Below are 25,870 nucleotides of genomic sequence, written 5' to 3' on the forward strand. Positions count from 1 at the left end.
TTCACTGGCATAATAAAAGTACTTGTTTTTATTGCCTCTGCAGTATAGTGGCTGTTAGGGAGGGCGTGTTGTTTACCACTGCAAGCGAGTTACGATCTCCCCACATGAACTTGTTTAAGCTTTTTTTCATGTGTGAAGTATATGCGAAATTTTTATTGGTAACAGAAAACTAGCTCAGATGACAGTGATAATATAAAACGAGTTTTGATATCACTGTCATCATTTTTTAAAGTCAATATCAACAGTCCCTGATTACGAACGTGTGATGAAAGGGACAGGAAGATTTGGAGCTTCCCTGGAGAGTATTCGAAGTAAAGACAATTAACCACTGCTTTGAAATGAAACATATGAATAAGCAATATTTACTAATATTCATTAAGCACCGAAATACGCAGGAAGCAAAGTTTGTGAACCAATACTAATGTGTGAATTTTTCCATTAAAATATAAAAAATAACAAAAAAGAAATAATAAATAATAAAAGTTAAATGCGTTTCTTTTAAAATAAAAAAAACTACTTAGTCTTAAAACGTTTTAAATTTGTTTTCATTATTTCACGGCCCCCTCAACAAAACCTACGGCCAACCAAGGGGGCCACGGCCCACAGTTTGGGAAGCGCTGCTCTAAATAATCTGATGCTGATTTCACTGGAGGGGAAAAGATCCAACAGATTTTAATTACGAAAAAACTGCTGAGAACTGGGCTTCTAAGAAGAAGAGAAAATTAATGTATAGAATTTTAAGCTGTGAGCATTACAAGGTTTTTTATTACTTAATGAGAGTCTTGTTTGTTATAATTACTATATAAAATATTATCCTTGTTTCAAGTAATTTCTAATAAAATTACTATTTCACTTTGTTATGAAAAAAGGTCCAAGGGGGGTGCTTAAGGGTCAAAGCTGTATAACTGAGAGGAGACCTCCACATAGCCTTTAAAGGAATGCGGAGAACCGCCCAGGGCTTCTCACCTAATGTCCAATCCTCACCTTCTCGTGGTGCACCCTGTTGGGTATCTACTTTGATACTGAACGAACGAGGATGGGCTGGCAATTTGGGATTTAGCTGACCAAATTGTATTCTTATTGGTTAAACCAAAATAAAAAATGATGGTACAACATGACAAAATTTCATGCCGGCTGGGACATCGCCCAGTTAAACAAGGCCCCCGTTGTTTTCACCAGGGAACCAGAGCGAACAGCGAAAAGTCAGCTACTTGAACGAATCTGAAAACAAAACCCAACTCAACATCACCAGAGTTAAAGATCGGTACTATCAACGTAAGAAGCCTGAATGGCAAAGAAATGGAGCTAGCTGGGGTATTAGATAAGTACCAGCTCGACATAGTAGGGGTGACTGAAACAAAAAAGATCAAAACTGGTGAGATCTTTCTGAGCAATAAATACAAAATGTTATATTCAGGCAATGACAATCAAGGAAAAGAAGGAGTAGCCATAGTATTCAACACAAAATATGAGGCTAATCTTCTTGAATGGCAGTCATTCTCAAGTAGAGTAATGTGGGCAAATATGACAATGGGGAACTGGACAATGAGACTTATTTGTGCCTATGATCCCACAGAAGGTTCTACTAAGGTAGAAGTGGAGGAATTTTTTGAGGCTTTAGAAAAAGCAACTGACACAATGAAAAAGGAAAAGTTGGTCCTTGTTGGGATCTAAATAGCAGAGTAGGAAATGATTGTGAGACATAAAAATATTTTGGGAAAATTTGGAGAAAAGTGCAAAGCTAATAATAATGGCAAATATCTCTTGGATTTCTGCTCAGGACATGGACTGGTTATTACTAACGCCATGTTCCAACATAAAAATGTGCACAAATTCACATGGAGAGAAGAGGCTAAGAATAAGAAAAGTCTCATTGACTACGTTATTGTTGATAGTGATATTTTCTCCCTGGTGCAGGACACCAGAGTGTACAGAGGATTTGAAATTGGAAGTGATCACTATTTAGTCTTGAGCAGGATAAAATTGAATTTCATATTGAAAAGAATAACATGTAAGAAAGTTTTAAAGCGAATAAAAGTTGAGCAGCTCTCAGATGCGAACTGTAGACTAAAATGCACAAAGATTATTGAAAATAAAATAAAAGAGTTTGAGAACAGGAATCAAACTTTGGAGATTCAGTGGCAAACTCTGAAGAAAACATTGATTGATTCTGCCAGAGAGCATGTGGAGGTTGTGTGCAAGGATAAAAAAATCAGAACTCCCTGGTGGACACAGGAAGTTAAAGAGGCAGTGAAGGAAAAGAAGAAAGCATATCAAAAGTTCCTGGCAAATAAGTCAGCTTTTACTCTTACAGAATACAGAGACAAATGTAAGAAAGCTAAACACTGTGTAAAACTAGCTAAACAAAAGTCATGGGAGGACTTTGGAAAGAATATAGAAAATAAATATCAAGAAGGTGGCAAAATATTCTGGAGGTTGTTGAAGAAGCTTAGGAATGGAGGAAAGAGTGCTGTAAAAGGAGTTAGAGATGATAAAGGTGACATGATAACAGGAGAAAAAGATATCCTTGAAGTATGGAGTAATTATTTTGAAAAACTGCTAAATGAAACAAGCAGTGATGACAGCACAGTGATAAAAAAACACTGAACAGGCATGCAGTCAGGAATACATATCCATACCTGAAGTAGAAAAAGCCATCAAAGGCTTGAAATGTGGAAAGGCAGCAGGAGTAGATGATATTCGACCAGAAATGCTGAAGTATGGTGGTATAAAAGTCTTACAGTGGCTGTGTTATTTTTTTATATACTTTATATATATTCCCTCTTTTTTTATATATATAGTATATTAACTATTTTTTTAGTCTACCGGCTGTGCCTTTGTTAATAAAAATACTATATACTTATGAGGTGATTTATTATGTAAATCTCTTTTACTAACAATTATTTTTATTTTGACTCCGAGTGTCCCTATATGTTATTGTATTGCACAAAAGTTCACTCCAATTGGTGCAATGACTTTAACTCTCTCTTTCAGAATCCAACTAATCATTGACTCAAAACCAAGTACAAAATAAACACATTTAATAAAACTAAAACAATGTATATACACTTCTAGCAATAATACATAACTATTACTACAGATTATATGGATCCAAGGCCTTATTTAAAAATATAAACTTACTCTTAAGACTAAACACTTTTTCTTTCACAATTACAAAAAAATGTTCATAGTCTTTTTTCTCTTTCTGTTAAGGCTCTTTTTCAGAAGTTACACAGTTCTATACTTCATTTTCAGGATCCTTTTCATCAATCAATGTAACACACATAAAAGTCTTGTTGACTATCTTGTTTACTTTTAGTAGCAATACTCATCAGATCATGCATCCTTAATACCTATAAATCTTCTTAATCAATATATTTTCTAAACATTCACTTTCAGGCATCCTTAATAGTTATAGAACTTCCTTATCAATATTTTCTCTAAGAAAAACATTCACTTTAGAACATAAGCAACAAGTTCATTCACGATACCAAATGACAGTCTTAACTTTTTCCACTTTAAAAAAAACTTACAGTTTCAAGATTCCCTTTTATTCATTACTTATTCCTCCTTGAAACCTATTATTTCCACTATTCCTTTTTCGGAATACACTATAAAATTTCTTCTGACTGCCACACACAAAAAAATCAAGTTCCTTCCAACTTGAATATTTTCCGGCTAGTGTTCTAAAAACTTCCGAACGCTCTCTTGTTTACAACCGTTACTTGGATATGCAACGCTTTCCTTGTCAGCTGTCAATCACTCATCAAATCCTCTCCGGGAGCATGCGCACTCCACAAAAGTCAGAAACTACGCACTGCAATAAAATGTCTGACTCGCTGTATCCATTAGCGCTAAGAGAAAGTCTTTCACAAAACACAAAATTCAACATTTTTAAACCACAACAAACTTTCTTATAAGTAACACAACTATTCAGTTTAGTAAGTACATCAATTTTTTTTTATTTCTTTACATGTTACTTCTAATATAACATTTTCATAACGAGCACATCACAAGTGCAGACACTGCGTGTATGAAAACAAAACTAACAAGCATAATTAATATGTAAAAATATTCAGAATTTTTAATATGATCATTTTTACAGCTGCACTGCATAGTTCAGAAAGCCTGGACTGAGGGACGAATTCCCGATGATTTGAGTAGAGCTCTCATAGTACCCATATATAAAAAGGGAAATAAAACTGAATGTGAGAATTACAGAGGTATTTCCCTACTGAGTGGTCCTGGCAAGATCTATGCAAGTATACTTGAGAAACGATTGAGAAGAATTGTGGAAGAAAAGCTTGGTGAAGAACAAGCTGGATTCAGGCCAAATAGAGGCTGTCAGGATCAGATCTTCACTTTACTACAAATAGTCGAGAAAGCATGGGAATTTAACAGAGATCTGTATTTAAGTTTTGTCGATTTGGAAAAGGCATATGACAAGGTGCCAAGAGAGAAGCTATTCAATACGCTGCAGTTATATGGTGTCAGTGGGGCATTATATCAAGCAATACTTAGTCTTTATTTGAGTTGTAAGTCAGCAGTTAGAATTGAAGGAAGTACAGGAAGATGGTTTAATGTTAAATCTGGTGTGAGACAAGGATGTACATTATCCCCTCTGTTATTCATTATCTATATGGATCACATATAGATAATGAATTATATAGATTATATAGATCACATATAGATTATCAAGGAAAGTGGTATTAAACCTGATATCAAAATTGGAGATGTTAATGTCAGTTCTTTGCTTTATGCAGATGATATTATACTTCTAAATAAATCCGCTACAAGTCTGCAAGATTCTCTTACTAAATTGAATAGCTGTTGTAATAGATATGGTATGAAGGTCAGCAATAAAAAGACAAAGACAATGAAAATAGGCAGAATCATTGAAAATGTCAACTGTGTTGTGAATGGAGAACCTGTGGACAAGTAAAACATTTCAGTTACTTAGACAAGATTTTTACTGAAGATGGTAAATTAAATATAGAAATAGACAACAGAATCAGTAGAGCTGGTATGGTGGGAAGTCAATTGAATAAATTCATATGGAATAAGAGAGAAATTAGTCGAAACACTAAATTAGCTGTATACAAGACAGTGTTCAAACTAGTTTTAACTTATGGATCTGAGAGCTGGGTCAGAAGTAAAACACTTGACCAAAGACTAGAGACCGCAGATATGAGAGTCCTGAGAAAGATTAGAGGCGTGAACAGGTGGCATCAATAGCAATATCATATTAAAAATGAGGATATTAGGAAAGAACTTGACATTGTCAGCATCCAGGAATGCGTTAGCAGAGCTAATCTCAGGTGGTATGGTCAGTTAAATAGAATGGGGGAGGAAAGATTAGCAAAACAAGTGTTCTCTGCCAGGTTGGCAGGAATACGACCCAGAGTAAGACCAAGATATAGGTGGATTGATACGGTACAAAGTGCCTTAGACGATAGAAATATAAGGTCTGATAATGTTGGAGTCTTGACAAGTAACAGACTGATTTGGAGGAAAATTGTAGATAGGAAGTTAGTAATGATGTAAATTTTTCATGTAGTACTATCATATCCTGTACACCCCTTGAGGGTACATGACAGGAATTTGATGATGATGATGAAAAGGTTCTTTCTTAACTTATTCAAAATTTTTGTACGCCTGGCTAATGCTTCATTCCACCCAGCTGGTAAAAATTTCTGGGGAAAACTACTAACAGTATTTCATGTGGCAGTGAGTTTAAAGCCATCTGGTGTGAGGTGGAATCTCACAAGATCAATTACTTAGTAGGGTGTTGTTACAGACCTGGTGGATCAGTTGCTAGTGATGAAGAAATGCATCACCAAATAGAAAAGAGCAAAAACAGTAATCATAATGGGAGACTTTAATTAAATATTGATGGGATTGGTTGCTGGATGGAAAGAATATTGACAGTGCATTGGAAGCATTTAAACAATGCTTAAATGATATGATATCAGAATATGTCCATAGAGTTCAAAGAATAAATAGGGTAGGAGTCAAATGGATGCATAATCTTATTAAGCAAGAGATTCGTAAGAAAAGGACGATGTGGAAGGAATACTGTGTACATAAGGATGATGTCTGCTATGAACGTTATAAGCAGCAGGCTAGAATAATCACAAGTGTTATATGGAAAGCAAAGTATGAGTATGAAAAGAAACTGTCTCTGTGTGCTAAAGACAACCCACAAGAATTTCTGTCAATATGCTGCAAGTAATAAAAAGAATGAATATGAAAGAATAACTCTTCTAAATACAAATGGTGTGAGGGTTACAGATGAAGAAGAGGTTATTATTATTATTATTATTAAACAAGACCTCATGGAGTCAAAGACTCATCTGGGAGGTCCTTTTATCACACACACATCTCATCATACCGTGTCTTAAACACCCTCAAACTCCTTGCAGACACCACACTCTCAGGCATCGCATTCCAATCATTCACAACTCTGCACGAAAAAAACTTGCCTCTCACTCCCCTACTCACACCCTCTTTATACGGTTTCCAGGGATGACCTCTGGTTCTCCCCTGATCTCCGACTATTCTCTGTAGAACTTCTCCACCATTGATCTCATACCAACCCCTTACCAACTTGTAGGTCTCTATCATATCTCCCCTCTTCCTTCTCTCCACCAGACTCTGCAAATTACATCTTCTCAATCTATCCTTATACTCAACATTCCAGAGGTCAGAAACTACCTTAGTCAGTTGCCTTTGGACCCTTTCCAACATCTCTTCATCCTTCTGAAAACCCGGTTGTACATCTAATGAGTGGCCGTTCTGTTAAATGCTATCAAGCTGGTGTACATGGCATTGAGCTCACTGCTACATGTTCACTGGATGAAGAAACTCAGGTGTATGAGGTATTAGAGTTGTTGCACAAACTGAATAAGAATTCTGCAATAGGGACTGATATGATATCAGCACGTGTGCTAAAAGAGTGTTCAGCTGAACTGGCTATTCCTTTGACCAAGCTGTTTAATATGAGTCTCAGAACAGGGAAGATTCCTCCAGAATGGAAAGAATATATGGTAATTCCATTGCAAAAGGGTGTTGCAAAGACCGTTGTTACCAACTAGCGACCAATTAGTATCTCAGGAGTAAATTCATGCACATTGGCATGATTAGATATCCAATATTGTATTATATTGGTCGGATTATGCTAGACGAAACTGATGAGGCTAAGGATCTTAGAGCGTTAGTAGATACAAAGTCGAAATTCAGGGGCCATGTAGCAAAATGCAAATACAACTCGAAAGATAATTGCAATGCAGAAAAGAATGTTCACATGTAATGATAAGGATGTCATTTTGCATCTTTACAAGGCCTTGATAAGACCTCACTTGTACTATTGTGTGCAGCTCTGTTATTCTGGTTTCCACTGTGATACTCATATATTGGAGAGAGAGTGCAAAGGAGAGTATTAAAAATGATATCACGATTGTGAAATACTGATTATGAAGACAGATTCAGAAATTGTAGACTGGTAAACAAAAAAAAAGGGGTGATATGATTGAGACTTTCAAACTTCTGAAAGGTCACACAGGATTTCAATTGATTGAATTTTTCAATTTATGGAGAGTGGGAAAGGACAAGAGGGCATTCTTGGAAGCTGATAATGAAAGCTGCTAAGAAGGGGGTGAGGGCTCAATTTTTCTCTCAGAGAGTCAGAGAGTTGGGTGTGGTTGGAATGGATTGCCATTGGATGTTGTGAGTGTAAGCAGTGTGAATGATTTCAAGAATAAGTATGATAGCTGGTGCATGTAGCCTCCCTTGATTGGTCCCTCACTCCCTGGAGGTCTCTCTTAATAATGATAATAATATATGGGAGCACCATAAAAAAATAAATAAAGTTATGTTTTTGTTTTTTTTTTAAGCTAAATTACTTGGCACTTAAGGGTCAAAGCTGTATAACTGAGAGGAAACCTCTGCATAGCGTTTAAAGGGATGTGGAAAACTGACCAGGGCTTCTTGCTTTATGTCCAGTCTTCACCTTCTTGCGGTACACCATTAGGTATCTAACTGGATAATGAACGAACGTGGATGGGCTGGCAATTTGGGATTTAGCCAACCAAATTGTATTCTTTATTGGCTTAAGCCACAAGTAAAATGATGGTGTAACAGGAGAGAATTTCATGCAGGCTATGGGAGCCTGGTTATACAAGGCTCCCATTGTTTTTGGCAGGGGGAAAAGGAAAACAGTGAAAAGTCAGCTACTGGAACAAATCCTGAAACACACTCCAACTCAACATCACCAGAGTTCATGATAGGTACTATCAACCTGAAAGGCAAAGAAATGGAACTAGCAGAAGAATTGGATATGTACTAGATTGACATAATAGGAGTGAGTGAAACAAAAAGATAGAAACTGGTTAGATCTTTCTCAGAAATAAATACAAAATGTCATATTCAGGCAATAACAATCAGAGAAAAGGAGTAGCAGCTATAATATTCAACACCAAATATGAGGCTAATCTTTTTGAATGGCAGGCAATATCAGGTAGGGTGATGTGGGCAAATATCAGAATGGGGAACTTGACAATGAAGCTTATTTGTGCCTTTGGTTCCACAGAAGGTTCGACTAAAGTAGAAGTGGAGGAATTTTTTGATGCTTTAGAGAAAGCAACTGATCCAATGAAAAAGGAAAAGTTGTTATATTTATTTTATTTTATTTATTTATTTTTATTTTTTGTGCTAAACATTTACTTTATTTGTTTTCAAGATCACCCCTTCCTGATGACTGCTCTTCTAATCTTGGTCCTAATTCACCTACAGCAGTCACTCCTGCAAAAGTTTTGTTCAGGATCTAAATAGCAGAGTGGGAAATGATTGTTAGACATATAGAAATATTTTGGGAAAATTTGGAGAAAAGAGGAAATCTAATAATAATGGCAAATACACATTGGGTTTTTGCTCAGGACATGGGCTGGTTATTATCAACACAATGTGCCAACATAAAAATGAGCATAAATTCACATGGAGAGAAGAGGCAAGGAATAAGAAATGTCTCATTGACCATGTAATTGTTGGTAGTGATGTTTTCCCAGTGGTGCAGGACACCAGTGTACAGAGGATTTGAAATTGGAAGTGATCACCATTTATTCTTGAGCAGGAGAAAATTGAATTTCATATCGAAAAGAAGAACATGTAAGAAAGTTTTGAAGCTAATTAAAGTTGAGCAGTTCTCAGATGTGAATTGTAGACTAAAATGCACAAAACATAATTTAAGAAAAAGAAGAGAGTTTGAGAACATTAACCAAACCTTTGAGATTCAGTGGTAAGCCCTGAAGAAACCATTGATTGATTCAGACAGAGATGTGGTGAGGTTGTCTGTAAGGATAGAAAAATCAGGACACAGGAAGTTAAAGAGGCAATGAAAGAAAAGAAGAAAGCATATCAAAAGTTCATGGTGAATAAGTCAGCTTGTGCTCTTTAAAAATACAGACACAAATATAAGAAAGCTAAACACTTTGTAAAACTAGCTAAACAAAAGTTATGGGCAGACTTTGGTAAGAACATAGAAAATCAATATCATGAAGGTGGCAAGATATTCTGGAGGTTATTAAAGAAGCTCAGAAATGGAGGAAAGAGTGCTGTAAAAGGAGTTAGAGATGAAAAAGATGACATAAAAACTGGAGAAAAAGATATTCTTGAAGTATGGAGTAATTACGAAAAATTACTAAATGAAACAATCAGTGACAGCCCAGTGTAAAAAACATTCAACAAGCATGGAATCAGGAATATGTATCCATACTTGAAGTATGGATACATATTCCTGAAAAAGCCATCAAAAACCTGAAATGTGGAGAGGTAGCTGGATTAGATGACATTTGACTTCAAGTACAGAGGAATAAAAGTCTTGCAGCAGATACATGCATAGTTCAGAAGGCCTGGACAGAGGGAAGAATTCCAGATGAGTGGAGTAGAGTTATAGTACTCATATACGAAAAGGAAATAAAACTGAAGGTCAGTATTACAAACGTATTTCCCTACTGAGTGTTACTGGTAAGATTTATGCAAGTATACTTGAGAAATGGTTGAGAGGATTGTGGAAGGGAAGCTTGGTGAAGAACAAGCTGGATTCAGGAAAATAGAGGCTGTCAGGATCAGATTTTCACTTTATGACAAATAGTTGAGAAATCATGGGAATATAACAAAGATCTGTATTTAAGTTTTGTAGATCTGGAAAAGACATGTGACAAGGTCCCAAGAGAGAAGCTCTTGCAAATGCTACAGTTGTATGGTGTCAATGAAGCATTATATCAAGCATTAATCGATTTGAGTTTTGTAGATCTCCAAAAGACATGTGACAAGGTGCCAAGATAGCTCTTGCAAATGCTACAGTTGTATGGTGTCAATGAAGCATTATATCAAGCAATACTTAATCTTTATTTGAGTTGTATGTCAGCAGTTAGAATTCAAGGAAGTACAGGAAGATAGTTTAATGTTAAATCTGGTGTCAGACAAGGATGTACATTATTCCATCTGTTATTTATTATCTATATGGATCACATTATGAAGGAAAGCGGTATTAAACCTAATATCAAAATTGGAGATGTTGATCTCAGCTCTTTACTTTATGTAGATGATGTTATAATTTTAAGTAAATCCATACTAGTCTGCAAGATTTCCTGACTAAATTGAATGACTGTTAATAAATTTCATATGAAAATCAGCAATAGCAAGACAATGAAATTAGGTAGAAGCATTGAAAATATCAACTGCACTGTGAATGGATAACCTATAGAACAAGTAAAATATTTCAGCTACTTGGCATGATTTTAGCGGAGATGGTAAATTAAATTTGGAAATAGACAACGGAATCAACAAAGATGGTATGGTAGGAAGTCAACTGAATAAATGTATGTGGAATAAGAGAGAAATTAGTCGAAACACTAAATTAGCCATATACAAGAGAGTGTTCAAGCCAATTTTAACTTATGGATGTGAGAGCTGGGTTAGAAATAAATCACTTGACCAAAGACTAGAGACTGCAGATATGAGAGTTCAGAGAAAGATTAGAGCTGTGAATAGATGGCATCAGTGGCAATATCATACTAAAAACAAGGATTTTTTTTTTTTTTTAATAACGAAACCTGTGGTGCGTTCATAATTAGAAGAAACACACGTATAAACCACAGTGAAAATTATTTAATTGTAAATATTTCATCCTAAGTATCTTAGATCTTAGGACATCATCAGTACAGTATTTAAACAAAAATTAGAAATTACATACAGTTAGGGCGCATGATTACAATAGAATTTCATGAAAACGTGCATAACGTGCTAAAGTAGTACAAAAAAAAAAAAAAAAAAAAAAAAAAAAAACAACGTTAATTATTTAACACAGTTTTATATGATAATTTCCCATACTTTAGGAATAGTAAGAACGTCGTTGCGGTTTAGGTTTGGTCTGTGTAGTAGGGCTTCAGAACTTTCTTTGTATAAACGTTCATGTTTAAATAAAGATCTATGTAAGTTTAGCCTTTTCCCAATGGATCCTATGGTTTGGATTTTCAATTCCGTGTTGAGAGAGGCCAGATTTCTGCGGTTTAAGAAGACGAATGTGGTCTTGATGCAAATTATCTTACTTTGGACAGACCTACCTGTCTGTCCAAAGTAAGATAATTTGCATGAGCATGGAATCTCATAAACACCAGGTAACATCAAGGGTGCGAATTTGTCCTTAGGAGAAGGTAATAAATTGTAAATTTGGTTGATAGGTTTGTAAGTAGTGGCAAAATTGTATTTCTTCATAATTTTAGAAAGACGTTCTGAGATGCCTTTAACGTAAGGTATGGGAATCCTATGCACTTCTTCCTGTCTGGTTTGATCTATGCAGAAGTGACTGATGATTTTTTTGAGTTGTTTTGGGATTATATCCATTTAGGATGGCTGTATTTTTGATAACTTCTAATTCCTGGTTTAAAGATTCTTCAGAGGAGCAGAATTTGTGTGCTCTGGAAACTAGTGATTTAATAATGCCAGATTTCTGAGATGGATGATGAGCAGAAGAATTGTGAATGTAGCGACCTGAGAATGTAGGCTTGCGAAAGACGGAAGTGGCGATGGAACCGTCTTCTTTTCTTTTGATGTGTAAATCCAAAAAAGAGATACCCTGTGGAGATTCTTTTTCTAACGTAAAGTTGATGCGATGATGAAGAAGGTTAATTTTATCTAGAAACAGTTGTAATTCAGGTTCGGGATGATTCCATACTGCAAATACGTCATCGACATATCTTAGCCAAATTTTTGGTTTGGGTTCAAAAGTGAATATTTTTTCCTCAAGGTGTTCTAGAAACAAATTTGCTAGGTTTGGTGATAAAGGAGATCCCATTGCTGTTCCTTCCTCTTGCTTGTAAATTTGACCTTTCCAGGTGAAGTAACCTGATGCAATAACAAACTTGAACAATTCAACTATATCAGACGGAAATTTTTGAGTTAGTAATTCTATTGTTTCTTTATGGGGAATGTTAGTGAAGAGGGAGACAATGTCGAAGCTGATTAACAAGTCAGTTTTTGATAGTTGAATGTCTTTAATTTTTGTGTGAAACTCAGTAGAATTTTTGATTGAAGAGACTGAGTGGCCTATGTGAGGGCGGAGAAGGTTAGATAAGAATCTTGATAACTTGTACGTTGGACAGCCGATACAGTCTACGACAGGTCTAAGTGGAACATTAGTTTGGTGTAGCTTAGGTAAGCCATAAATTCTAGGAGGTCCTGCATGGTATGTCTTAAGTTTTTTGATTGTTTCTTCGTCTAAGGAGGAAGTTTCATTAAGTAGCTTATTTAATTTTCTGAGTTGACTATTCGTAGGATCAAAATCCAATTCGGAGTAAGTATTTACGATCTCGAAGAAGTAAATTAATTTTTCAGTCATATGAATTGGTATCAAGAACCACAGTGGTATTTCCTTTATCAGCTCTAGTAATGATTAAATTTTTGTTACGTTTTAAGGAAATAATAGCTTTCAATTCCGACGGTGGGATATTTAATTATGAAGGTTTGGCATTGTAGATCACTTTAGCTACTTCGAAACGAAGTTTGTTGGCTTCAGTACTGGAGAGATGCTTGATGTTTCTTTCTATATTATGTATAAAGTCTAAATATGGGAAACACTTTGGTGAAATCGCAAATTTATGGCCTCTTGCTAGAACATTTAATTCATCTTTTGTTAGTTGACGGTTAGATAAATTGACTACCCATTTTTCCAATGGTAATTTGTTAGTGATCTTTTTTGATCGATTTAAAAGATTAAGGTATTTAACATGTAGAGCACTATTGCTTTTATCAAAAGCTTTTTTCCCGAATTCTTTGAGACAGTTATAATTAATTGTAGCAATTCTTGATTTAACGTATTTGACAAATCTGTTTCTAGTTCTGTAATATTTAAATTGTTTTTTGCTAGTTCATGCTTAGACACTCGTAACTGATTGAGTAGTAAGGAATGACTTGCTTTTTGATAGATTTATGGGCGCTTGGAGATTTGATGGTTTCTTTCACTTTTGCAAAGGTTGGAATAAGATTATCACGTCTGCACTTTTTTAAAAAAAGATATTCTTGCTCGTAGCTTACCCTGTTTTAGTTGCAGTTTTCCTAGTAAGTTTGTCTTCTGCGCTGTCATTTCCCCATGAAGGAATAAAACTTTTTTAAATAACGAAACCTGTGGTGCGTTCATAATTAGAAGAAACACACGTATAAACCACAGTGAAAATTATTTAATTGTAAATATTTCATCCTAAGTATCTTAGGATATCATCAATACAGTATTTAAACAAAAATTAGGAATAACATACAGTTAGGGCGCCTGATTACAATAGAATCTCATGAAAACGTGCATAACGTGCTAAAGTAGTACAAAAAAAAAAACGTTAATTATTTAACACAGTTTTGTATGATAATTTCCCATACTTTAGGAATAGTAAGAACATCGTTGCAGTTTAGGTTTGGTCTGTGTAGTAGGGCTTCAGAACTTTCTTTGTATAAACGTTCATGTTTAAATAAAGATCTATGTAAAAGTTTAGCCTTTTCCCAATGGATCCTATGGTTTGGATTTTCAATTCCGTGTTGAGAGAGGCCAGATTTCTGCGGTTTAAGAAGACGAATGTGGTCATGATGTTCCGAGATGCATTTCTGAACAGACCTATCTGTCTGTCCAAAGTAAGATAATTTGCATGAGCATGGAATCTCATAAACACCAGGTAACATCAAGGGTGCGAATTTGTCCTTAGGAGAAGGTAATAAGTTGTAAATTTGGTTGATAGGTTTGTAAGTAGTGGCAAAATTGTATTTCTTCATAATTTTAGAAAGACATTCTGAGATGCCTTTAACGTAAGGTATGGGAATCCTATGTACTTCTTCCTGTCTGGTTTGATGTATGCAGAAGTGACTGATGATTTTTTGAGTTATTTTGGGATTATATCCATTTAGGATGGCTGTATTTTTGATAACTTCTAATTCCTGGTTTAAAGATTCTTCAGAGGAGCAGAATTTGTGTGCTCTGGAAATATTACAGAACTAGAAACAGATTTGTCAAATACGTTAAATCAAGAATTGCTACAATTAATTATAACTGTCTCAAAGAATTCGAGAAAAAAAGCTTTTGATAAAAGCAATAGTGCTCTACATATTAAATACCTTAATCTTTTAAATCAATCAAAAAAGATACTAACAAATTACCAACGGAAAAATGGGTAGTCAATTTATCTAACCGTCAACTAACAAAAGATGAATTAAATGTTCTAGCAAGAGGCCATAAATTTGCGATTTCACCAAAGTGTTTCCCATATTTAGACTTTATACATAATATAGAAAGAAACATCAAGCATCTCTCCAGTATTGAAGCCAACAAACTTCGTTTCGAAGTAGCTAAAGTGATCTACAATGCCAAACCTTCATAATTAAATATCCCACCGTCGGAATTGAAAGCTATTATTTCCTTAAAACGTAACAAAAATTTAATCATTACTAGAGCTGATAAAGGAAATACCACTGTGGTTCTTGATACCAATTCATATGACTGAAAAATTAATTTACTTCTTCGAGATCGTAAATACTTACTCCGAATTGGATTTTGATCCTACGAATAGTCAACTCAGAAAATTAAATAAGCTACTTAATGAAACTTCCTCCTTAGACGAAGAAACAATCAAAAAACTTAAGACATACCATGCAGGACCTCCTAGAATTTATGGCTTACCTAAGCTACACCAAACTAATGTTCCACTTAGACCTGTCGTACACTGTATCGGCTGTCCAACGTACAAGTTATCAAGATTCTTATCTAACCTTCTCCGCCCTCACATAGGCCACTCAGTCTCTTCAATCAAAAATTCTACTGAGTTTCACACAAAAATTAAAGACATTCAACTATCAAAAACTGACTTGTTAATCAGCTTCGACATTGTCTCCCTCTTCACTAACATTCCCCATAAAGAAACAATAGAATTACTAACTCAAAAATTTCCGTCTGATATAGTTGAATTGTTCAAGTTTGTTATTGCATCAGGTTACTTCACCTGGAAAGGTCAAATTTACAAGCAAGAGGAAGGAACAGCAATGGGATCTCCTTTATCACCAAACCTAGCAAATTTGTTTCTAGAACACCTTGAGGAAAAAATATTCACTTTTGAACCCAAACCAAAAATTTGGCTAAGATATGTCGATGACGTATTTGCAGTATGGAATCATCCCGAACCTGAATTACAACTGTTTCTAGATAAAATTAACCTTCTTCATCATCGCATCAACTTTACGTTAGAAAAAGAATCTCCACAGGGTATCTCTTTTTTGGATTTACACATCAAAAGAAAAGAAGACGGTTCCATCGCCACTTCCGTCTTTCGCAAGCCTACATTCTCAGGTCGCTACATTCACAATTCTTCTGCTCATCATCCATCTCAGAAATCTGGCATTATTAAATCACTAGTTTCCAGAGCACACAAATTCTGCTCCTCTGAAGAATCTTTAAACCAGGAATTAGAAGTTATCAAAAATACAGCCATCCTAAATGGATATAATCCCAAAACAACTCAAAAAAATCATCAGTCACTTCTGCATAGATCAAACCAGACAGGAAGAAGTGCATAGGATTCCCATACCTTACGTTAAAGGCATCTCAGAACGTCTTTCTAAAATTATGAAGAAATACAATTTTGCCACTACTTATAAACCTGTCAACCAAATTTACAACTATTACCTTCTCCTAAGGACAAATTCTCACCCTTGAAGTTACCTGGTGTTTATGAGATTCCATGCTCATGCAAATTATCTTACTTTGGACAGACAGGTAGGTCTGTTCAGAAACGCATCTCGGAACATCAAGACCAGATTCGTCTTCTTAAACCACAGAAATCTGGCCTCTCTCAACACGGAATTGAAAATCCAAACCATAGGATCCATTGGGAAAAGGCTAAACTTTTACATAGATCTTTATTTAAACATGAACGTTTATACAAAGAAAGTTCTGAAGCCCTACTACACAGACCAAACCTAAACCGCAACGACGTTCTTACTATTCCTAAAGTATGGGAAATTATCATATAAAACTGTGTTAAATAATTAACGTTTTTTTTTTTTTTTTTTTTTTTTTTTTTGTACTACTTTAGCACGTTATGCACGTTTTCATGAGATTCTATTGTAATCATGCGCCCTAACTGTATGTAATTTCTAATTTTTGTTTAAATACTGTACTGATGATGTCCTAAGATACTTAGGATGAAATATTTACAATTAAATAATTTTCACTGTGGTTTATACGTGTGTTTCTTCTAATTAAAAACAAGGATATTAGGAAAGAACTTGACTTTCTTTGCATCCAGGAAGGTGTTGGCAAAACTAATCTCAGGTGGTATGGTCACTTAAACAGAATGGTAGAGGAAAGATTAGCAAAACTAGTGTTCTCTGCCAGATTGGCAAAAATGAACCAGAGGAAGACCAAGATATAGGTGGATTGATAAAGTAAAAGTGTCTTAAAAGAAAGAAATATAAGATTTGATCATATTGGTGTATTGACAGATAACAGATTGATTTGGAGGAAATTTGTTGATAGGAAGTTAGTAATGATGTAAGTTTTTCATCTAATACTATCATAATATCCAGTACCGCCCCCCCCCCCCCTTGATGGTGTATGTGAATAATTTGATGAAGATGATGAAATTACTTTGGCTTTTACAGGTTAATGTGTGTATAAGAACTATATTGAGGGATAGATGAAATATGAGGTAACATATCCTAGCTGTGTTGTCCTCTCTTCTGGATACATCTCGATAAAGAGATTTGGAGAGGCTTCTTGGAGAGACTCACTCTTGATATTTCAAGTTTTTTTTTTTTTTTTATGTGTGACCCAGATATGAAAGGCTGCAAGACCTATACACGTCAATGCACACTGATATGCTATTAGCTCTGGTATTGAGATCTGCTCAGCAAATTGCCATCCATTAGATCACTTTACTCTATAAATGGATTGCTGGTTTTCTGACCACTTTCACTGAATATCATGGTGGATGATTTCATCTGTTATAATTTCCATGCCAATGCACAACTGTCTGAGCTTTCTGTGCTATCAACTATTTTCTCTTTCTCCTGTATGTGAATGACCTCATGTTGACTTCTAATCCTATTTGTAGTATTTGCCAATGATGGTACACTATTTCTCTTACTTATTAGATGAACTTTACAGTGCACAATATTCATGATCTTCTACAGCCATTGTTTTGAACCCATTTCCCCAGACTGGTCGGTTTCAGTGCTACCAAAACACAGGTCTGCTTTCTTTCTTAAGAAAATAGAGCTCAGTTCCATTCCCTTATTTTTGATAATGCCCAGATTGACAAACACAAATAGAAATCTTTCTTTGACTGATATTTATCCTTTCGTTTCCTAATAGATAGTATCATATAACTTGTTTAAGTTAAGGGATATTACATCCCATATAGTTTCTTAGCCGAATAAGAAACTCAAAGAGTTTCATGCCGAATATAGTAGAAGTATCATATAAATTTTTTGAGCTTCTAAAATCTTGACATCCAGTTCAAGATGTTATTTTTTCATCTTTTCAACTACTAATCATTCACATATCCCAAATTTGTCCAACATTGAATTGCTGCTTTCATGTTTGGGTGGTGCATGAAAAACCTTTCTAAAATTAATCCAGAAGAAGATAGTTGAGATAATCCATGATCCATATGCTTAACAGACTCACTTGAAATGACATCCCATACACTGTTTCTGCCTTAGGACTTTGCTGTAGAAAAGTATAAAAGTATCTGTGAAGTACTTCCATGTTTGCTGTTCTTCTGAGCCTGGAATCCATCATTTCTCCACTTTCATTAAGTCTGTTATAATATGAGAAACAGCTGTCCATTGTCCTTTTTTAGTCCTGTTGCAAACCCACTGAACTTGTTTTTCTTTCATTCCATATACCTCTATTCTCTGAAAAAGTGTTATTCTTGAAGTATCTTCAAAAAACTACAGCCTCCAGCTATTTATGAAGAAAGAGAAAGTTCTCCCTTCTCTTTCTTCATCTCTTCACCCACACATGGCATTTTTTCATCTATTTGCCCACAAACCTACTGTGCTAGGTTCTGCAGCCTCTTGTATGTGGATTGATATAATATATATATATATATATATATATATATATATATATATATATATATATATATATAGAGTTAGATAATTCAGTTACTAATATGAATCATAGGTTATTTTATTTTATTTATTTATTTTTATTTTTTGTGCTAAACATTTACTTTGTTTTCAAGGTCACCTCTTCCTGATGACTGCTCATCTAATCTTGGTCCTAATTCACCTACAGCATTTACTCCTACAAAGTTCTCTCAGTCTCCTGCAAAAGTTGCTTTACCATTTGGTCAGAGACGGTCATCAGAATCAGATCTTAGCTCAGCACCAAGAGGTAATTTGGTAATTATTACATATCTGATTTATTTGTAACAATTACAGGGATAGTATAGCATAATATTTTTATTATTATTATTATGATTTGCACCTCCAAAGAATCCAAGGACTCATTGAGGGAGGGCCCCATTTAGACACCATACTTAAATACCTATCATATATTTCCTTGAACATGTTTACCAAAGATGCATTGGTTGCATCTAATTGTAGCCCATTCCACACCTCCCATATGCCATTTGAAAAACCCGAGCTTCACATTTTTCATAACACTTATTGAGTATAAGTGTGAATGGATTTTAAACTATGTTTCAAAAACTAGTATCAGTAATGCCATTAGTTTATAAGGACTTGCGTTTGAATCCCATCTAGGATGTGAAGAACCTTTAGGTTCTTCACATCCTAGATGGGACATCCTTTTCTTTTCAACTAAAGATGACTTATCTTATCTGATACAGATGTGGCAAGGCTTTTTTCTTTCCATAAAACAAGCCAACAAGCCAGATAACACTTTACATGACATAATCTTAATTGCTTCAGCCACAATGCGAAACATCAACAGCAGTTTTTGAGTGTAGTGTAAGCCAAGATTTTAATTCTAAGGAGAATTTTAAAAAAAAACAGAGGGAAAGGGGGAACCCTCACTTAAATTCATAAGTTTGCCTTTGTTGGGCAAGGTGGATGTCAATTGACCACCTGTGGTCTCATATTGACTATAGTTTACAGATGATTCATTAATTTCAGATTTATGTAAGGACACATTAATAAAAAAAAAAACATAGAAAATAGTCACTGATTCATAGAAAATGTGACATCACTAAAAAGACACATGAAGTGAACTTCAGTAAAACTTAATTGAATTCATTTCTTCATTTATAACAAGTGAACTTAATTGTTTTAGTTCTGAGAAGGACACAAGGTGAGGAGGATATTATGTGTGTTAATTGCACACATCAGTGATTAGTCTGTTTTGTGGTAGGGAAAAATGTGTATGTGTGTATTAAGAAAATGTGGCTCCTGAAAGGCTTATTTAAATAACAATGTATTTGTATTACAAATCTGAAAACAAACCCCAACTCTACATCACCAGAGTTAAAGATTGGTACTATCAACATAAGAAGCCTGAATGACAAAGAAATGGAGCTAGCTGAGGAATTAGATAAGCACCAGATCAACATAATAGGAGTGACTGAAACAAAAAAGACAAAAACTGGTGAGATCTTTCTGTGCAATAAATACAAAATGTTATATTCAGGCAACGACAATCAAGGAAAAGAAGGAGTAGCCATAGTATTCAACACAAAATACGAGGCTAATCTTCTTGAATGGCAGTCAGTCTCAAGTAGAGTAATGTGGGCAAATATGAGAATAGGGAACTGGACAATGAGACTTATTTGTGCCTATGGTCCCACAGAAGGTTCTACTAAGGCAGAAGTGGAGGAATTTTTTGAGGCTTTAGAAAAAGCAACGGACATAATGAAAAAGGAAAAGTTGGTCCTTGTTGGGGATCTAAATAACAGAGTAGGAAATGATTGTGAGACATACAAAAATATTTTGGGAAAATTTGGAGAAAAGAGCAAAGCTAATAATAATGGCAAATATCTGTTGGATTTCTGCTCAGGACATGGACTGGTTATCACTAACACCATGTTCCAACATAAAAATGTGAACAAATTCACATGGAGAGAAGAGGCAAGGAATAATAAAAGTCTCATTGACTATGTTATTGTTGATAGTGATGTTTTCTCCCTAGTGTAGGACACCAGAGTGCACAGAGGATTTGAAATTGGAAGTGATCACTATTTAGTTCTGAGCAGGATAAAATTGAATTTCATATTGAAAAGAATAACATGTAAGAAATTTATAAAGTGAATAAAAGTTGAGCAGCTCTCAGATGCGAACTGTAGACTAAAATACACAAAGATTATTGAAGAAAAAATGATAGAGTTTGAGAACAGGAATCAAACCTTGGAGATAATTTTGCAAACTCTGAAGAAAACATTGATTGATTCTGCCAGAGAGGCAGAATCAATCAATGTTTTGATTGATTCAACAACCTCAACAACCTCCAAAATATTCTGGAGGTTGTTGAGGAAGCTTAGGAATGGAGGAAAGAGTTCTGTAAAAGGAGTTAGAGATGATAAAGGTGACATGAAAACGGGAGAAAAAGATATCCTTGAAGTATGGAGTAATTACTTTGAAAAACTGCTAAATGAAACAAGCAGTGATGACAGCACAGTGATAAAAAAAACACTGACCAGGCATGTAGTCAGGAATACATATCCATACTTGAAGTAGAAAAAGCCATCAAAGGCTTGAAATGTGGAAAGGCAGCAGGAGTAGATGATATTTGACCAGAAATGCTGAAGTATGGTGGTATAAGAGTCTTACAGTGGCTGCACTGCATAGTTCAGAAAGCCTGGACAGAGGGACGAATTCCTGATGATTGGAGTAAAGCTCTCATAGTATCCGTATATAAAAAGGGAAATAAAACTGCATGTGAGAATTACAAAGGTATTTCCCTACTGAGTGTTCCTGGCAAGATCTATGCAAGTATACTTGAGAAACGGTTGAGAAGAATTGTGGAAGAAAAGCTTGGTGAAGAACAATCTGGATTCAGGCCAAATAGAAGCTGTCAGGATCAGGTCTTCACTTTACAACAAATAGTCGAGAAACCATGGGAATTCTGTATTTAAGTTTTGTCGATTTGGAAAAGGCATATGACAAGGTGCCAAGAGAGAAGCTAATTCAATACGCTACAGTTATATGGTGTCAATGGGGCATTATATCAAGCAATACTTAGTCTTTATTTGAGTTGTAAGTCAGCAGTTAGAATTGAAGGAAGTACAGGAAGACGGTTTAATGTTAAATCTGGCGTGTGACAAGGATGTACATTATCCCCTCTGTTATTCGTTATCTATATGGATCACATTATGAAGGAAAGTGGTATTAAACATGATATCAAAATTGGAGATGTTAATGTCAGCTCTTTGCTTTATGCGGATGATGTTATACTTCTAAATAAATCCGCTACAAGTCTGCAAGATTCTCTGACTAAATTGAATAGCTGTTGTAATAGATATGGTATGAAGGTCAGCAATAAAAAGACAAAGACAATGAAAATAGGCAGAATCATTGAAAATGTCACCTGTGTTGTGAATGGAGAACCTGTGGAACAAGTGAAACATTTCCGCTACTTAGGCACGATTTTTAATGAAGATGGTAAAATAAATATAGAAATAGACAACAGAATCAGCAAAGCTGGTATGGTAGGAAATCAATTGAATAAATTCATTTTAAATAAGAGAGAAATTAGTCGGAACACTAAATTAGCTATAAATTAGACAGTGTTCAAACCAGTTTTAACTTATGGATCTGAGAGCTGGGTCAGAAATAAAACACTTGTGTTTTATTTCTGACCCAGCTCTAGACCAAAGACTAGAGACCGCAGATATGAGAGTCCTGAGAAAGATTATAGGCGTGAACAGATAGCATCAATGGCAATATCATATTAAAAACGAAGATATTAGGAAAGAACTTGACATTGTCAGCATCCAGGAATGCATTAGCAGAGCTAATCTCAGGCGGTATGGTCACTTAAACAGAATGGGCGAAGAAAGATTAGCAAAACAAGTGTTCTCTGCCAAGTTGGCAGCAAAACAACCCAGAGGAAGACCAAGATATAGGTGGATTGATACGGTACAAAGTGCCTTAGATGATAGAAATATAAGATCTGATAATGTTGGAGTCTTGACAAGTAACAGACTGATTTGGAGGAAAATTATAGATAGGACGTTAGTAATGATGTAATTTTTTTTCATGAAATTAAAATTCCTGCCATGTACACCCCTTGAGGGTACATGGCATGAATTTGATGAAGATGATGATGTATTTTATTACACTGAACTTTAAAATGAATTTGAAATTTTGGGATATTCGGTACTCAGTCATACTCTGATTTTTTGCAGAATGGGGCTACTAATAGGACATTAGGAATAGATCAAGTCTAAAAATTATTGAAGAAATGATTATGAAATCTTTCTTTAAGTGGTTTGGACATCTAATGAGAATGAATATAGAGGGAATACCAAGAAGAATGTATGAAATGAAATTTGAAGAGACCAAGAGGAAGACCACGAACAAAAGGTGGAGAGACCAGATCTAGAAAAAAGAAACTTGAACTGGTACAGTATTTATGAAGGAAGAATTTGGAGGGATAGAAAGAAATGGAGCGATTTAATCTGCCTAACCTGACAGCTTCTGTTGCAGTAATTTTTGCTAAAGAAGGATTACTAATGTGCTTGATGCAAAGGTTTAATAAACTATGTTGATTGTTATTCTGTTCAGTGAGAGGCTGTTTCTGAGATATGATTGTTCTGTTAATTTAAATTGATTATTTAAGCAAAAAAGAAATGGTTTGATGATACAAATACAGTTTTGATTTAGTTTTAATTGTTATTTCTGTCCCAATCCAATAAGGGAAGAAGTTAGCAAAGGCAATTGAAGTAGATGAATTATTAGTTGGCGAGGCAGAGGGAAGGGAAATGTTGAGATTTCAACTCTTAATGCATGTGAATCTGTGGACTGAAAATATCTTGAAATAAAGGATTGCCAAACTTTGCTCAGTATACAAAAATATTGGAATAAAGAAATACCAAATCTTGTGGATAAACTTATATGTTGGTTATAGATAGTTACTTATACATTAATTTCCAACTTATGCATTGGAAAGAAATACCAAAAAAAAAAAGTAAAAAGCATCTTTTAAAATAAACATATTTGTAATTGGTTTGAGAATTACATCTTAATATTTGTGGGCAAGATTTTATGATGTGGTTACATTTTATTTTTAGTCAGTTCACTTTTGCAGTTCTTCTTCTTAGAAAAGTCAAATTTTGACTTTTGTGGCTAGATGTGTTTTACATTAATTAGTATTAAGGCTACATTTCCTATTTCTATACTAAAAATAAATTGAGTTTCTATAGCTTTAAACTCCTATTAGGGATCAAGAAACTTTTGTAAGGACTTTTTGACTGAAAACGAACCAACCAGGCTAATGAAATGGGAGAATTTTATTTCTTAGACACTTGAATTTTTCATCCCACAACATGAAATATGTTGATTATGGAGTGAAAACACTTTCTACATCTAGATTCTTTAATTGAGATAATTTTAATAAAAAGGTGATACACCTTTTTACTATTTATATCAGGGTATGCTGAAAAGTTGTGATAATCACCATGAAGGAATTGAGGTAGAATCATGTAACTTACACATTATTCTACATATTCCCCACAAAGTGTTATATACTTACAATGCTGCTGCATCATTTGCAATCCCCTGAGAAAAAAGTATTTTCCTTGTTGCACAAACCAGTTCTCAGCTACAAATATGACTTTATCTGTGATAAATTTTGTTCCTTTCAAGCATTTCTATAAATTTGGGAATAGGAAATAGTCAGGTGGGGCTAGGCCTGGTGAATAGGGTTGTGTATTGTCTGTTGGGTTTCATGAGCAGTGTGAGCAGGTACATTTTCCTGCAAAAGCAACACGCCTCTGCTCAGTTTCTTGCTGCGTTTTTCTTTCAGTACCTCTTTCATTTCCTTCAGACCTGTTGAATAGACTGCTGCTGTAACAGTCTCACCTTTTTTTGAGGTACTTGGTCAGGATTATGCTGCCATCCATATCCCTTTCCTGCTGACTTTTGGGTTCTGAACTTCTTTGGCTGTAGAGAACCTTTGTGTCTCAACTCCATTGACTGTTTCTTGGTCTCTGGGTCACAGTATGAAGCCATGCTTCATCAACAGTCACAGTATGAGCCAAAAATTTGCACCTGATTTCTCATAATGACCCAAATTCTCTTGTGATGACAGCACACGTTTTCTGTTTTGGTCGGCATTCAAGCATTTGGGGACTCGCTTCACAGAGCGCTTCTGCATCTCCAGATGTTTGTGGATAATGACCCAACTCTGGATATCCCAACATTGCAAAGACTGGAGATATCCAGAGTCTTTGCAATGTTTTTGGCTGGTATTCATCTATTATCAAGGATCATGGCATGCATGCATTGATGTTTTCAGGTGTGATCGCTGTGGAAGGTTTTTCTGACCTGGGGGCATCTGTTTCTCAGGATGCTCTGTTTTAAACTTGGCTACCCATCTGTCAACTATTGGTTTGCTGGGGCACAGTCCCTTAAAGCCTCATATAAAGTTGGTGAATCCCAGTCTTGCAGCACGAAAAACTTGATGATAGCCCATGCCTCTGTGTCGTCAAATTTCTTTAAAACTTCTGACATGTCCTCATATATATCCTAAAGGAAAAAGAACAAATTATTACAATTTGATGATACATGGGGATTAAAGGGTTTTAAGTATGTTCTCTCTTTGAATTAATTCAACCTTTGTACTCTTCTTATCTGGCACCCATCTGATGAGATCTTAATGAAGATTGAAACTAGTCTTTGTAGCTACCATTCCTATAATGCATAGCATTATACACATCCAAAAGGATATGTGCCTTACATTATGGGATAATAAGGCAACTGATGTGAAGTCATTAGTCTCTATATGCAAGTAGTTCAGTTGTGATGATACTTCACATGCAAACTTTGTTTGCTTACACTTAGATATTAAACAAGGTTTAATATCTTAGCAAGTTTAATATAACAAGACATGCTTGGCAGGCATAGCTGACTTTAGATAGGCTGCTATGTCGGTCAGACTGCCTTATCATGACATTAATTTAGTTTATGTGGAGCCACTCTTCTTTCACTGTGCTAGGCATTTGAGTCTGGCATGATGAAAGAATGGTGAATGTGAATAAATTAAGTTTTGAAGACCTTATAGTTTAGAAGTCCTGAATAGAAATGAATGTGCATTTAATTTAATTTTTCTCCTCAAATTAATTTTCCTCCAAATTAATTGCTGTCTGTCAGGTCTTAT

At 35.1% G+C, this 25,870-nt stretch overlaps 1 protein-coding gene across 3 annotated transcripts in view; it reads left to right on the top strand.

Annotated features, from left to right (window-relative positions):
• Positions 1-25,870, top strand: part of LOC150092739 (C2 domain-containing protein 5) — a 615,319-nt gene that overhangs the window by 133,329 nt on the left and 456,120 nt on the right. For all 3 annotated transcript variants that reach the window (XM_090414825.1, XM_090414826.1, XM_090414824.1), the window contains exon 10: positions 18,780-18,931. In XM_090414825.1, coding sequence (XP_090270951.1) covers positions 18,780-18,931 — 152 coding nt within the window. The remainder of the gene's footprint in view (positions 1-18,779; positions 18,932-25,870) is intronic.

Source organism: Typopeltis vanoorti, chromosome 25 (genome assembly GCF_054136105.1).
Source record: "Typopeltis vanoorti isolate ZY-2024b chromosome 25, IOZ_Tvanoo_1.0, whole genome shotgun sequence".
Classification (NCBI taxonomy): domain Eukaryota; kingdom Metazoa; phylum Arthropoda; class Arachnida; order Uropygi; family Thelyphonidae; genus Typopeltis; species Typopeltis vanoorti.